This window comes from Trichosurus vulpecula, chromosome 1, assembly GCF_011100635.1.
Source record: "Trichosurus vulpecula isolate mTriVul1 chromosome 1, mTriVul1.pri, whole genome shotgun sequence".
NCBI classification, from domain to species: domain Eukaryota; kingdom Metazoa; phylum Chordata; class Mammalia; order Diprotodontia; family Phalangeridae; genus Trichosurus; species Trichosurus vulpecula.
In genome coordinates, this window is record NC_050573.1 from 306,129,103 (window position 1) to 306,145,453 (window position 16,351).

The 16,351-nt window shown below is 36.8% G+C and overlaps 1 protein-coding gene across 1 annotated transcript in view; it reads left to right on the forward strand.

The window, feature by feature from the left end:
- The window catches only part of LOC118833539 (carbonic anhydrase 13), a 56,905-nt gene extending 47,131 nt beyond the window's left edge, over nt 1-9,774 (forward strand). The window contains exon 7 of the mRNA XM_036740900.1: nt 9,655-9,774. Within this exon, the coding sequence (XP_036596795.1) occupies nt 9,655-9,774 (120 nt within the window). The remainder of the gene's footprint in view (nt 1-9,654) is intronic.
- Nucleotides 9,775-16,351: the final 6,577 nt, after the last annotated feature.

The following is a 16,351-nucleotide window of genomic DNA, read 5'->3' on the forward strand; positions in this document are numbered from 1 at the left end:
TACTTTGCATTCCAGTCAAACTGGCCTATTAGTGAATCAACATCCTCTCCCCTGTCTTGGTCCTTTTGTGTAAGCCTGGAATGCCTTCCTTTCATCCCCTGTGGGAAACCTTTCCTGATATCCCTGTTTGTGTTTTCTCCCTCCTTAAATTACTTTGCATTGATTCATTTTTAGGCATAATATATCCTCTTTCCTCTCCCCAACCTTACCCAGTAGAATAAATTCCTGAAAAGAAGGAATTGTTTTCTGTTTGTTTCCCAAGTGCTTACCGAATTACCTGTCAGGTTCCAGGACAGGTTCTTGGGCCACACCCACAACAAGGAGGTGGGAGGGCTGAGCATAAGTGAAAGGAACCAAGAAAGAGCAGAACTGGATCACACAAGTCAAGGGAGGAGAGACTATCTGCAAGGAGTAATGTTTTGTTTTCCTTAGGTTCTAGTAGATGCTTAATAAATGTATGCTGAATTGAGTAAAATCATACAGTCAGCCTCCCTGCCCTGGACTGGTGCCACAGATAGTAACCTTGTGATGGATGTTATAACTTGAGCCCTTATAAATATGTCATGACTTTAACCAATTCACTTAACCTCAAAGGGAGCCTAAATTTCTTCTTCTGGAGAATGAAAAAAGGTCCTTTCTAGCTCTTAAGTCTTGTGATATTATTACTTTAGCTAGCCTTACCCAGACTGCCCTCTAGTCCTGCCTCTATAGGCAGGGCTCGGTAGATCTGGGTTGCAGACTTCTCATTTACCATACAGAAAGCACAGAGAATGACAGGTGTGTCTGCGTTCTCCTTGCATCTTTATAAGAGTACCAGGAGCCAAGAGACCTGGGTTCTTTCAAGAATCCTGCTACCGAGTAGCTTTGTGACCTCGGTGGCAAGTCATCTAACAATTCTAAGCCTCAGTTCCTCATCTATAAAATGGATATTCTGCCTAATTAGGTAGAATATGCATATTCCACCTAATTCGAAGCATTGTGTTGAGGATCAAAGGGAATTATTTATAGGGATCTTAGATTTGGAAAGGACCCCAAAAGCCATTTAGTCCCACTCCTGGCCAGTCCTGTCTTCTGTGTGCAAGTCATTTGAAAGGAGACAATGCCATGCAAATGCAAAGGATTTCTATGTCACCTAATTAGAGATGAAAGATATTTCTGATTGAAATTGATGTCCCAGAGTGAGTTATAAGGAATACTCAAAAGAATGGACTAGTAGTTATGAGACATGTGTTCTGAACTATCTGTGCAATCTTGTATAAATTACTTCATTTCTCTGGGTCTTCATCTCCTTATCCATGAAATGGGATGGTTAAATAGATGAACTCTAAGAGCCTACCCACCTTCAAAATTCTGGGATCCTGCTCAAGTCCCATATCCTACAAAAAGCCTCTCCTGATTTCCATCAGTTGTTACTGCGCTCCCCACTCAAAATTAATGTGTATTGATTTTAAAAACATTTTATATTTACTAACCTGGGTATGTGTTGCTCCCTTATCCCTCCTCCCCTAATAAGAATGTAAGTTTCTTAAAGGCAGAGATTGTTTTTGGTTTTTTCTTTGTATCCCTAGTACTTAGTGCAGAGTCTGGCACGTAGTAAGCAGTTATTCAAGTAGTGAGCAAGCATTCATTATATGCTTGGAACTATGCTGAGAGTTGGGATGTAAAGACAAAAATGAAATATCCCCTGCACTCATGAAGTTTACATTAATAAGTATTTGTTGAATTAAATTGAATCCTAGGTATCATGATGTAATAGAAAGAGCTCAGGTTTTAGAGATGTAGGATCTGCATTCAAATCCTGGCCTGTGTGACACTGGGCAAATCATTTAACCTCTAGGTTTCATTGCTCTTGTCTGTACAATGGGCATAATAAAGCCCTTCTGAGATTCTCATATTGCCATGAGATGGTTTAACTTTTTGGAAATTTTTTGGTGTAATGGAATGAGCATGAGACTAGCACTCAGGACATTTGGGTTCCAATCCTGGCTCACTCATTTATTACCTATATGACATTTTGACAAATGAGTTAACCTCTCTGGTCCCATGTTCTTTACCTGTAAAAAAGGAAGAAACCAAACACTTCTTAAGTGACTACTAAAGCTAGGCACTGTGCTAAATGCTTTACAAATATTATCTTATTCAAGCCTCACATAAACCCTGGGAAGTAGGTTATTATCCTCATTTACACTTGGGGAAATTGAGGCAGACAACAGTGGAAAAACCTTGTCCAGGGTCACTCAGCTACTAAATGTCTGAAGCTGGATTTGGACTTGGAGTTTCCTGACTCCAGGGCTCATGCTCCACCCTCTGCACCGTGTAGCTGCCTCTCACACTCTGTGAGATGAGGGGGTTGGACTAGATGACCTTCAAGGCCCCGTTTAATTTTATGTCCTATGACAGAATGAGGATCATAGTTCCTGTACCTCCTATCTCACAGGATTATCATGGGGAAAATGCTTTGAAGACCTTAAAGCATTCTGTGAATAAGTCTTCCTTAATCTTAGTGCTTTCCCTCTATATTATTTCCAATGTAGACCATCTATTTCCTGTTTGTGCATGGTTATTTGTATATCGTCTTTTCCTTCAGACCATGAGCAGCTTAAGAGCAAAGACTGTCTTTTGCCTTTCTTTGTTTCTGCAGTGCTTAGCAAGTATAGTGCCTGGCACATAGTATGCACTTAATATCTTCTTTTTTAAAAAATTATGGTTTTTCTTGAGGGGGGTAAGGAAGGGCAATTGGGGTTAAGTGACTTGCCCAAAGTGACAGAGCTAGTAAGTGTGTCAGGTGTCTGAGGCCACATTTGAACTCAGGTCCTCCTGACTCCAGGACTGGTGCTCTACTCACTGCGCCACCTAGCTGCCCCAGTAGGCACTTAATAAATGCTAGCGGACTAATAATGATGATAAAGTTAGGCTGCCTCAGAAGGCCATCGGCATTAGCCTGTTTATCTTCTCTAGTGAAGAGGAAGTGATAGCAGTGGCACGCCATCCCTGGAAATTCTGCATCACATCCTCCCATCCTCTGGACCTGCCTGCTTTATGAATGAAGTCCAACCACCTCTAGCCAAGGAAGGGACAGTAAACATGCCCCATTTTCCATTGGATATTCCTCAGAATTCTGTTATTCCTGTCTTTGGGGTAGGACGCAGTGTAGTACAGTGGTAAGCACACTTAACTCTGGACTAAGAGACCTGGGTTCAAGTCCCATCTCTGACATTTATTTATTGCCTTTGTGACCTTGGACGAGTCACTTGATCTCCTTCGACCTCAGTTTCCTCTCCAAAATGGAAGAGCTGGCTTAGATGGCCTCCAAGGTTCCCACCAGCTCTAAATATATGATCCTGGTTGAGGTAAAAGAGCTGAAAATGTTTGTTTAGCCTTTCAGTAGAAATCTCAACTGGGCCATGCTTGATTGACATGGCAACTTACCCAATGAATGTTCTCCAGAATGTCAAGTTGGTTGCAGCATTACAAAAATTCCTTTAGCTGATGTGAGTAAGTTTCATTTTTCTCCTAATCTCACATGTACTTATATTTGTTTATTTTCACCAAGATATGACTAATTAAAGCAGAGGGACCTGATTATCCCATACTTCAGCAGGGACACGATTCTTTAAAGCCTCTTGGAAAATGCCCAGCCAGTCATCTAGAAGAGAATGTGTCATAGAATCATGGCCCTAGAGCTGGGAGACTCTTGGAGGTCGTCCAGGCCAACTGCCTCGTTTTTCAGATGAGGAAACCGAAGCCCAGAGAAATTAAATTATTTGTCCAAGGTCACATAGGTAATAAGTAGCAAAATGCTAAAATTAACATCGTCTTCATCTTTTTACATATAAAACACCATTGCTACTAATAATACCTGGGTAGGTTTTTAAGCAGTTACAGCTCTTCAGTTTTAGAATCATGAGGTAATCATGGTTTGTACAAAACTTACTTTTGAGGGGCTATTAATTAATGGGTAGGACACAGACCCCGAAGAATGGCTGTTCTTCATTATGGCTTACCCAAGGAGGAGCTGCAAAGCAGAGTGCTAGTGTGATTAATTCTTTCACTTTGAAATACTTTAATATGAATATTTTTAATAGTCATTAAAAATGTTGGCTAAACTTCTCAGAAATGTTCATTCTTAATTGAGATTCAGATTCTTTTCAAGGTTTGTGTCTTAAATCTATTATAGTATAGAGTTTACAACTATATTAGGAAAATAGGTATTTAGCTTATTTTTTCAAAATTTTATTAATATTATTTTTTATTTCTCCTTCCTTTCTTAATATGTCCCTTTGCTCCATTGTACCTAGCAAGTCACCTCTTATAACAAAAGAGTAAAAAGAAAGAGGGACAAAGACAATTTAGTTTAATTAAACCAATACATCAAACTGGGTTGACAATGCATGCAGTGCTCCACACCCATAGTCCCCCACTTCTGCTAAGAAAGGCAGGCCACATTGCATTTTTAAAGATGCAAAACATGATTGAATATGTTTTAGCAGGGTTGATACCATTTTTCTATGTATTAGTTCAGTTTGCTTTATGAGGGAAAGCTAATAACTGAGGCAAAATATTGTTTTTCGCATGGGTACCATTACCTTATGATGTACCTAAAACAACATACCTTTTATTCATACATTAGAATGTGTGGTACTTAGTGTCAGCAGTATAAAGTTGGTAACATTTTCATTACTGTTTTTGAAATGAAGTATTTTAAAACTATGCTTTAATGTCACCTTAAATTCACCATCATGCCTTGAAGAAAAAAATGGCAAGTGTAAGAGAGCTTTTTCCCCATAAAAATTATTTTAGAATCCCTGTTCTAAAGTCTGTATTTTTCCTTCTTAATTTCCATAGACTATTTTTTTAAAGTGACCGCTTTCTCATCTCACCATGTAATGTTATGAGCAGGAAGTTGGTGCCAAACATTTTCCCCTTGGGCTTTGCCACTGTTCTACCTTGCCAGCTGAAGCTGTGACCTTAAGTACAGGTCAGGTATTTCAATCTCCCTTCTCCTTACTCAAACCCATTTTTCTTCCCTGAACTCAAACACTTAAGTGCTAAAGTCTTGTTCTAATTAACATGCCAGTGAGAAGATTTACTGTTTTCTAATACTTTCAAGAACATATTTTTCATTTCTTCATTAATGCAGCCTGATTGCCAAGGATTAAAGTTGTGAATTTTGATCACCTGAATTGTCTGGATTGGCTTTCTATATGAAATTCACTGGATCGAATTGCTCAGCTTTCTTGAACTTTATTGTGTGTTTTTTTACTTTGTTTTTATGTTAGTGATATTAGAGCCTTATAATGAACAAAGACATATAGTCTTTGCAGCTAACCTTTTCTACTATGTAGTAAACCATGTAACAAAGAAAAAAAATCATCCATTGTAAATTTCGTTCAAGAGATGTAAAGTTCAGCAAAAATATACCTTGTGAATAAAATCTATACAGTGTAGGAAAGTCATGAAATGTCCTTGGATAATCACTTAGAAGGATTCTGAAAAGCCAGCTTTTAAAAAAATTAATGGTCTGAAAAGTATTTACAAAGGATTAGGAAACACTTTAGTAATTTCAATGGTGTGTTACTACTTCAGAAATCTATTAAAAGTTTGAATTAAGAAAAAAAATTAGGTGAGATTTTCTTGCTCACATTGGTTGTCCCTAAATCATCAATTCGCTAGGAAATCTCTCTTTTGACTTTATCTGCTAAGACTTGGTTTAATTTAATTATATTGTTGTAAAATTGTTGAATATATCACAATGTATCACACACAGCAGTGTGTATCAAATTATTTACAATGGGCCCTAGAGACTTCAAGAAAATAGTGCCCATTTATTTGAAAGATCTCCCTCCCCCATTTTAGCTATTACTATCTACTTTCTGCTTTGGTCCTCATTTGATAAATTACCCAGTTGATGTATCTGGTACTAGATTTCAGTGATAAGATGACTTAGCAGAACTAGTGAATTGAGGTATTTAATTTTGATAATTTAATCCCCCCCCCCCAAATCAATGATCCCTTCGATGTTACATGCTACCTTTTTCTTAAATTTATAATTGTGCCACGCAATGTTGGTGAAAGACAGGCTTGTCAACGTATTTTTGAGAAAAGATTTTTGGGTAACTCAGTGAAACAAGAAGATTAAACACTCATGATGTGTTAGGTGCAGTGCTTGGCAATGGGGACACCGTGAAGTGAATAAAACAATCTTTACTCACAAGGAGTTTATATTGTCAGTTATTCAGATAATTTACAAAATTTTCTGTTTTACTAACCAGGCTTGGCCTCAGTCTTAAAATGTTGGACATACTGTTAAACACATAAAGATAAAATCTTTTGTAAAATTTACCCCATTAGAATATTTTATCATCTGAATATTGTTCATCCTTTGTTTTTGAAGAAGACCCAATGACATCACTCAAAGTTAAATGGCATTATGCTTTTTCCATCCTCAGTGTTTTTTACCCAACGTTTTACAAAGCACAGGGATGATGATGGCAAACATTTTTCAGAGTTCAGGATATGTTCTGGTTAAGGAAAAAATCTTATGCTAATATTTGAAAATATAAAAGGCAGGGTTCAATATGGCAGAAAAAAACCAATCTGTACTATATTTTAGCCAAAGCCTGTCAGAGACAATTTATTAATGTGAAAGAGCTTCTGCTTGGAGAGAGGTTCAGAGTTTCTCCCACTAATCAGAATGTATTCTTTCTTCTAGGCAACTTCCCAATTTATATTTTATGATTCTCATGTATCAAAGGACAAAGTAAAATAGAGATAAACAGATAGTGAAAAGTTTTTTGATTTACTAAACAGAACAATAGTATTGTTAATGCCAACTGTTGGCATCCTTGGAGAAAATGCCTGTCAGAAACTAATCATCCCCTCTTTAACTATTTTCCTTTCAACCTAGCCAAAGGTGAACAGAGAGATACTGCTCTAAATTGAATTAAGCAAAATATGCTTGCCGTAAACAAGATTACTTCTTCATTTCAGGAAATTATGCTCCCTTCCTGAAGCTGATAAAGTAACAATGGTAGCTAATATTTAGAAAGTGCTTTAAGGTTTACAGAGCACTTCTTCTCTATTTTCTCATTGGATCTGCATGACAGTCCTGTGGTGTGGGTGCATTTTACAGATGAGAACTGAGACTGAGAAAGGTTAGGGGTCTTGCCCAGGGCTATATAGCTACCTTCTGATGCAGAATTGGATGGAGGCCTAAATTCAAGGAAGACTGAAGGTTATATCTGTTTCAAATGAGACCACGACGCTATCATAATATTATTTCTTAACATCTTTAACAATGGAGACCTTAGTACTATGTGTTTTCATTGTGTGTGTGTGTGTGTATATATATATATAGTGTGTGTGTGTGTATGTGTGTATGTATTACTTAAAAACCATATCTTTTTACTACACACTAAGTTTTGGACCTGATGATATAGCTTAGTATCTTTTACAATTATTAAATATAATTTGATGGAATCACAGACTCAGAAGAAGAGATCTTAGAGATCTGTTGAAACAAAGCGCTAATTTTACAAATGAGAAAGCAGATCTAGAGAAGCTAACATTGACAGGGATAGAGATTGGTTCACATACTGGCTTTGTGACCCTGGGCGGGTTATTTAACTTAATAGTATTCTAGCCAATTAGATGATGAGTTTTTTGCCACATTCATTCACAAAGTTACCTTCTAACATGTCAAGAAATTGTGATCTACAAAGATGGAGGAATGAATGAATGGAAAGCATTTTCTATGTACAAAATCATAGGTAGTTGAAATAATTATAGAATCAGTAACTAGGTTAATTATTTCATTTTAGATTCCACAGCATGAAACTATCTACAACTACAGAGAGTACTGAGAAACAATTTGTTTCATAATTAAATTCTTCCCATTGATTCTTCCCATCTTTCTGGTTTTAAAAAATACGCCTTTCGCATTTTTATTTTATAGTTATTTTCTGATATGCCTAACCCCCGCGATGAACCTTTCCTTGAAACAAAGAAAAATAATTAAGCAAAACCAGATTGGACAGGATATTCTACCCCTTGAGAACTCCATCTCTCCATTGAGAGTAATGAAATATGTTTCTTTATTCTTTTGATTAAGGCTAGTCATTGCAATTAGTATTTTTTTGCAAAAAAAAAATTCCAAACTAAAACCATCATATAAGTTTTTGTGTAAGTTGAATAAAAGCCCAGGTGGACTTTGAGTCTCAAGTAAATATATGACAAGTTATATTATTTTAGAATGCTTTGCACTAAAGCAGTTTACTAGATTTTGCCGCCCCCACCCCCTGTCCCCATACCTTTCTTCCCAAGACATCTTTTACCTTAAAGTAATTTACTTATCCTTGAGGTGGTAGCCAGCTCTTAAATAGAAGCATAAAATTTTAGGGCTAGAAGACACCTTAAAGGTCACTGCATCTAACTGCATTGTTTTATAGATGAAGCATCTACATCTCAATACAAACCAAAATATTCTTAAGATCAACGGCCAATACAATATATAGTAGCAGCAGTTCACCTCTATTATTGGCTTTAAGCTTTAATTCAATTCAGTAATTCAGTAAACATTTATGAAGTGCCTACTATGTGGCAGGTACTGTGCTAAGTCCTGGGGTTACAAAAAGGGGCAAAAGACAGTCCCTGGCCTCAAGGAACCTCCTGTCTACAAGAAACTTTCACCAAAATGACCCAGGACAGACCTTAAGGTTCTCAAAATGCTGTATGTGCGTTTTCTCATTCAGTCTTCACAACTGTAAGAGTATCTAGATTTATTATGTTTACCATTTTACAGATGATGAAACCGAGGCTTAAAGAGGTTGTACCCAGGCTCTCAGTAAGTGTCTGAGGTGGGTCTTCCTAACTTAAAGCTATATCTCCCCAAGCTGCCTGTCTAGGAAGTACAAACATGATTATCCCCCCCTTAACAGATGAAAAATTTAGAGCGCTATGAGATTAAGTGATTTATCTAAGGTCTACAACTGTTAAGTAGCAAAACCAGGACTTGAACCTATGTCTGTATGCTGGATTTAGTATGAGAGGACCGGGGTTTAAATCTCGGCCCTTCCACTTAATACCTGTGTCACTTTGGGCACACAGAAATTAACTTCTTTGGTCCTCAGTTTCTTTATCTATTTTAGAATGAAGGGGTTAGTTTAAATGACCTAAGGCCCCTTCTAGATCTTAATCTACAATTCTACGATTCCCCTGACTTCCATATTAATGCTCTTTCCACCGTGTTGAAGCAATATACAGAAAATCACCTCAATGAGAATGAATGTCTATGTATTCAACACTGATTAAGTACCTACTGTGTGCCAGGCAGTACGCTAGGTGCTCGTGGTTCCAAGGCCTGCCCTCAAGGAGCCTACTATCTACAAAATATAAATGGTCCGTTTGTATAGGGCAAGAATTGTGTTGAGTGTGTAACAATGCTGAGCAACCTATGGGCATTCAAAAAATATTAAATAATGGTTCTGAAGAGAGAAAAAGATGTTAGTAGTAAAATTACTGTAGACCAATTGACTACAGTGCTGTAGTGGTCTTGGCAAGGGTTAAGTGCTAGGTATGTCAGCTTTCCGTGTGGAGGCATTTACTTAGTTGGCATGACAATTGAGTGTTGAAATATCTCCCTCTTTTCTTCAACAGCTAGCCAAATTCCGAAGTCTCCTGTACACTGCAGAGGGGGAGGCAGCTGCCTTCTTGTTGAGCAACTACCGTCCACCACAGCCTCTGAAGGGCCGAAAAGTGAGAGCCTCTTTCCGCTAAAAGTTTCCCCTGAAAACAGCTGGAACAGATGGGACTTTAAATTCACCAGGAGTGCTTTGCTTGAATCTTAGTTTACTGGCACGACTGTTTCTTTCGTGACTGGGTTGAAGCCCTGAATTTATTCATCACAAAAGAGCGCTTCTCTTGATCTTTAAGGCAGAATGTAATTTGGCCACCCCAGACTGGCACATGTTAGCTAGTATTCATGGGTTAAATGTTGTTTGTCTTGTCTCAGACTGTGAAATACCTTTAGGTCTATTGACGAAAGTATCCCAAACAGTGCACCTTGCCAGGGAAGCCAAATTGCTCACTTCTCTTAAAGGATATCTAGTTAAAAACTTAATGTCATGTCTTTAATGTTAGGATTTTACTAGCCCTAAGTATTTTAATTTGTAACCTGTGGGTGCTATTTCCTTTTAAAATAAACCCTTTGTCTTAATTGCTGATTTAAATATTTAGAATCTTTTTTTTTTATTTTTAAGGATAATAAATAAATGTGTCTGGGATAGTTAACCTGGGTTGTTGAATACAGAGCTTCCATATAATCAGGAGGCTCAAGTCCTGCTTCTAACCCTGGGCAAGTCATTTAACATCTCCTTGCCCCAGACTATTCTCTGTATATATTGTGAGTTGCAGAACAGTTGCCATTTGGTGGAGGGAATTCTCTGGCGGGATGAAATCCAGACCAAATAAAATAAACCAAAAAGCCCAGAGGCCAAGGATAATTAATAAAATATGTGACAAAGTAATTGAATGATAAAGACACTATATTTGGCGTCTGCCATGAAAGCACATCTTTATTTGCTCATTTAGAAACAAACATTAGAAATCTAAACAGTTTGAGGAGTTCTCCCTAATCTTATAAAGTGACTTTCATAGGCCTCAAGATTTCACAGGCAGAAGTACTCTAGAGTATGGCATATAAAGGTAATGACCCATTGGCTCCAGGCTTTCCCTCCCCCAACACATACACTCACTTTGCTGACTACTGGGCAATGATTCAGGGAGCTAATCTTGTTTCAGAGAAAGGGTGGGGGTGGCAGTAGGGAAAGAACTGCACTGATTTCCTAGCTGGTGCTAAAATTACCTGAAATTCATGTGCACACTCTCCCTACAAATGTTGGGGGTGTAGCTGCCCCACTCCACACTTGCCTTTTGGTGAGCAATTGTTATGGTCTCTTCCTGGCTCCTTTAGATGTTCACTTTCAATTTGATGTAACTTGGTATTAAGAGGCTTCTCTGTGGTTACTTCAATTCACTTTCACTATAAAATGAATTAGATGACACTAACTAGAATATTTAACTGTTTCTTTGTTGTCTTTTGGAGGAAGTGCTGATTCTGTAGGATTATGTTTCTTTGATTTTGTAAATTTGTTTAATATTCTATTATTTCTTTGAAAATAGGTTTTAACATATGAATTTGTTTTGGAATATTTTCTGAGATTATAGTAACTTGGCATTAAAATATGTAATTGTAACATTGTGTTTCATATTTTGGTTCAATTTAATGTGAAATTCTTTGATAAATTTATATTTCTTCTTGAGACTAATATACCAAGAGTTAATTTAATGTTTAAAAAAACTTCAAGTCAGATGTCCTTATAGTATAGTCTTTAAAAAGGGAATTCTGATTAATTGAACTTGCATACATGCTTTTGAGTTAAAATTATTCTAAAGAAACAAAACCTGTGTTGAAGAAACCAATTTGAAAAAGTTAACTGTGAAGTTATGGTTGCTGAAATAACCTTGTTTTCCTCAGAAAATCTAGGAATACACAACCGGAGCATATATGAGAATATAACCCTAATTGGGGTGTTCATGGGTTACTGTTTTAGTATCATATATTTTTCCACTGCAGTAGTGGCATCTGTACCATGTTGCAAATTATGTTAGGTGACTGAAAAAAAAAACCCAAACCAAAACCTGGAACTGATCTCGCTGAGATTTGGCAACTATGTCTTTATCTCCCAGAAACAACAAAAAATTAAGAGTGAATTAACCAAATAAGCAGAAATGATCCATTGTTTTAGCCACATTTTTATATTGTTGCATCTATCCTTTATACGCCACTGAATTTATTTATTGAATGTTATTTGTTGGTCACTTTGTCAAGATTTTAGCACTTCAATTTCAATTCCAACATAAAATCTAATGTAAAAAAGCTGAAACTATTAGCTAAGTAGTCAAAGGTCACTGATGCATAGTATAATGAAAGCTAGCTAGCATTTATATAAATGAAAAGCACTTTACACCGTCAGTCTCATTTGATCCTCCTAGTGACCCTGGGAGGTAGGTGGTGGTGTTATCCCCATTTTGCAGATGAGGAAACTGAGGCTAAGAGAGATTAAGTGACTTGCCCAGAGTCAACACAAGTAAGTGCCAAGCCCAGCACTATCCACTGTGCCACTTCACAGCCTGAGGTATACTGTCTAGAGTTGCATTTTTAGTGATAGTTTGTCTCCTTGTATTTGATGCCTTTTAAAAATTTCTTTCCTCTGTCATAAGATGATTAAAAGTGAGGCTTTGGAGACACTTAAAATTTCTTTTTGTTTTTGTTTTCCTTTTACTATTTGGGATTGTTCCATTCCTGTAACCATGGAATGTTTTCTTTCTACCAGGGGTAGGTAGGAATGAACCTTGCTGGGGAGGGCTACAAAGGACTACAGTGGTATGATTTCAGGGGAAGAAAAGCTCTCCATAACCAATATAATTTCTCCCAGCTTGTCGATGCCAAAAATTCCAATTTAGGAATTTGGAAGTTTTCTTTTCTAATGCAAATCCTTATGAGAGAGAATTCTTTATACCCATCTAAGTATATACTTATTAAAAGCCCCATAGTGTAATTAAAATAGTGCTGATCTTGGAAAAGGGAAAGCCTATATTCAAATCTTGTCTCTGAGACTTACTACTACGAATTAGGGCTTGATTTATCGGGATAAAAAAGTGATGGGAAAATATTAATAATTCAGATCGAATTTTAAAATGTGTTATGCATAATCCCCTCCTCCAGCCTTAAACATTTACCTGCACACCCCCATTTCAGTCTCTTCAATTTACTGATAGGAAGGTGAAGTGATGTGTTTCCATGGTCACACAGGTAGTATGCAGCAGTATGGAGATTTGATCCTAGGCCCTTTGATTCTCAATGCCTTGATTTCCTCTTGAAATCTTGATGGCCTCTGAGGTCCCTTTCAGTTCTAAATCTAGGATCTTATGAATGTATGAATCCAAAACCAGCATTTTTTCCCACTCAACCATGTTGCTTCCTTCTGAGTGGACGTAAGTACTACTTCTTTCCTACTGGAAAAGTCCATCACCCAGGAAGTATTTCTTTTGTTTTTTTTTAATTAAATTTCTATTTTCAGTTCCAAATTCTCTCTCTCCCACTTTTCCCTCCCCCACTCATTGAGAAGGTAAGAAAAGCAAGAGCCATTACAGATAATGTATAGTAAATCAAAATAAATTCCTGCATTATATAAGTTCAAAAAAGAAAAGTAAAGAAAATATACTTCAATCTGTACTCTGAGTCTCTCACCTTTCTCTCTGGAGGTGGATATCATGATTCATTATAAGCATTTGGGATTTGGGATTGGTCGTTGTGTTTGATCAGAGTTACTAAATCTTTCAAATTTACTTATCTTTACAATATTGTTGTAATTGTATTTTTTTCTCCTGGGTCTGCTCTCTTGACTTTGTATCAGTTCATACAAATCTTCCCAGGTTTTTCTGAAACCATTCACTTTATTATTTCTTATAACACAATAGTATTCCATCACTTTTATATACCATGATTTGTTTAGCAATTTCTCAATCCATGGACACTACTTCATTTTTCAATTTTTTGCCCCAGTGAAGAGTTTCTGTATTTTTTTTGTACTTATATGTGCTTGTCTTTTTTTTTGATCTCTTTGGGGTTATAGACTTACCAGTGTTTTCACTAGGTCAAAGGGTATGCACAGTTTAATAGCTTTTTGGGCATAGTTCCAAAATGTTTTCCAGAATGGGTGGACCAGTTCATAGCTCTACCAATGGTGTGTTAAAGTATTTTCCCATAACTGAGCCAAATTTGTAGGAATACAAGCCATTCCCTAATTGAGAAATGGTCAAAGGATATGAACAGGCAGTTTTCAGAGGAAGAAATTAAAGATATCTACAGTCATATGAAAAAAAATGCTGCAAATCACTACTGATTAGAGAAATGCAAATCAAAACAACTCTTAGGTACCACATCCCTCCTGTCAGATTGGCTAACATGACAAAACAGGAAAATGACAAATTCTGGAGAGGATGTGGGAAAATTGGAACATTAATATATTGTTGGTGGAGTTGTGAACAGATCCAGCCATTTTGGAGAGCAGTTTGGAACTATGCCCAAAGGGCTATAAAAATGTTCATACTCTTTGACCCAGCAATACCACTCCTAGGGCTGTATCCCAAAGTGATCATTAAACAAGGGAAAAGGACCCATATGTACAAAAATATTTATAGCTGCTCTTTTTGTGGTGGCAAAAATTGGAAATCAAGGGGATGCCCCTCAATTGGGGAATGGCTGAACAAGTTGTGGTATATGAATGTAATGGAATACTATTGTGCTATAAGAAATGGGGAAGATACGGACTTCATAATAACCTGGAAAGACCTACGTGATCTGATGCTGAGTGAGCGGAGCAGAACCAGGAGAACATTGTACACAACCATAGACATATTTATTCTGTGATGACTAACTTTGATAGGCTTGGCTCTCCTCAGCAATACAAGGCTCAAAGACAGTTCCAAAGGACTCATGATGGAAAAAGCGACCTACATCCAGAGGAAGAACTATGGAGTCTGAATGCAGACTGAGGCAAACTATTTGCTCTCTTTTTTTTTTTTGGTTTTCTTCTTTCTCATGATTCATTCCATTGGTCATAATTCTTCTTTCCAACTTGACTATTGTATAAATAAGTTTAATGCGAAGGTCTATGTAGAATCTATGTTGGACTGCATGCTATCTTGCGGGGCGGGGAGGGGGAGGGAAGGGAAGAAAATTTGAAACTCAAGAACATGTAAAACTAAGTGTTGTAAACTAAAAATAAAAAATCTAATTTATTGAAAAATATTTTCCCATAGCCCCTCCAAAATTTATCACTTCTTTTTTCCCCCAACTTTGCCAATCTAATGAGTATGAGGTGGTGCCTCAAAATGATTTTAATCTGCATTTTTCTAATAATTAGTGATTTGGAGAATTTTTTTCAGATGGCTATGTATGGTTTGGATATCTTTATCTGAAAACTGCCTATTCACATCCTTTGACCATTTGTCAATTGGGGAATGGCTCTTTTTCTACTAAATTTGAATTAGTTCCCTATATATCTTGGAATTTAGACCTTTATTAGAGAAACATGCTGCCAAATTTCCCCCCAGTTTCCTGCTTCTCTTCTAATTTTAGTTGCTTGCTTTTGTTTGTGCAAAAACCTTAATGTTATATAATCAGATTTGTTCATTTTACCTCCTGTGAACCTCACTATCTTTTATTTGATTATGAATTCTTCCCTTATCCATAGGTCTGACAGGTAATTTCTTCCAAGCTCCTCTAATTTGCTTATAATGTTACCGTTTTTGTCAAATAAGCACTTGGAGCTCATTTGGTATATAGACTATTTTTCAGTTTTCCCAACAATTTTTGCCTAATACTGGGTTCTTGCCCCAGTAGCTAGGATCTTTGGGTTGCTGGGTCCATTTACTTCTATATATTGTGTACCTAGTCTTTTCCACTGATCAGCCTATTTCATTTGTCGTTGTTCAGTTGTTTTAGTCATGCCCAACTCTTTTTTTTTGTCAATATCTTGGAAAAGATACTAGAGTGGCTTACCATTTCCTTTTCCAGCTCATTTTACAGATGAGGAATCTGAAGCAAATAGGGTTAAGTGACTTGCCTACAGTCACACAGCTAGTCAGATTTGAACTCAGGAAGATGAGTCTTTCTGACTTCAAGCCTGTCACTCTATCTACTTTACCACCTAGCTGCCCCCTCTATTTCATACCCAATATCAAAATTATTTTGACAATTTCAACTTTACAGTATAATTTGAGTTCTGGCACTGCTAGACTTCCTTCCTTCCCACTTGCTTTCATTAATTCTTTGATGTTCTTGACATTTCATTCCTCCAGATGAATTTGTTATTAATTTTTCTAGCTTGATAAGATAATCCTTTGGTAGCTTGATTAGTCTAATGCTGAATAAGTAAATTAATCAGTATTTTAAATTTTATCATTTCAATTCATCCTACCCATGAGCAATTAATATCTATCCAATTATTTATATCTGTCTTTATTTGTGTAAAGAGTGTTTTGTAATTGTGTTCATACAATTCCTGTGTGTGCCTTGGCAGGGAGACTCCCAAATATTTTATATTCTCTGTAGTTATTTTCAGTGGAATTTCTCTATCTTTTCCAAGAAGTATTACCTGAACCTCACTATTTCTTGAGCACTGTTTAGCATTGCTGGAGGAGATGACAGGGATATGAGACATAATTCTTTAACTTAAGGACCATATTAACATTTACTTGGGAACATAAGACTATCCTACATAAAACA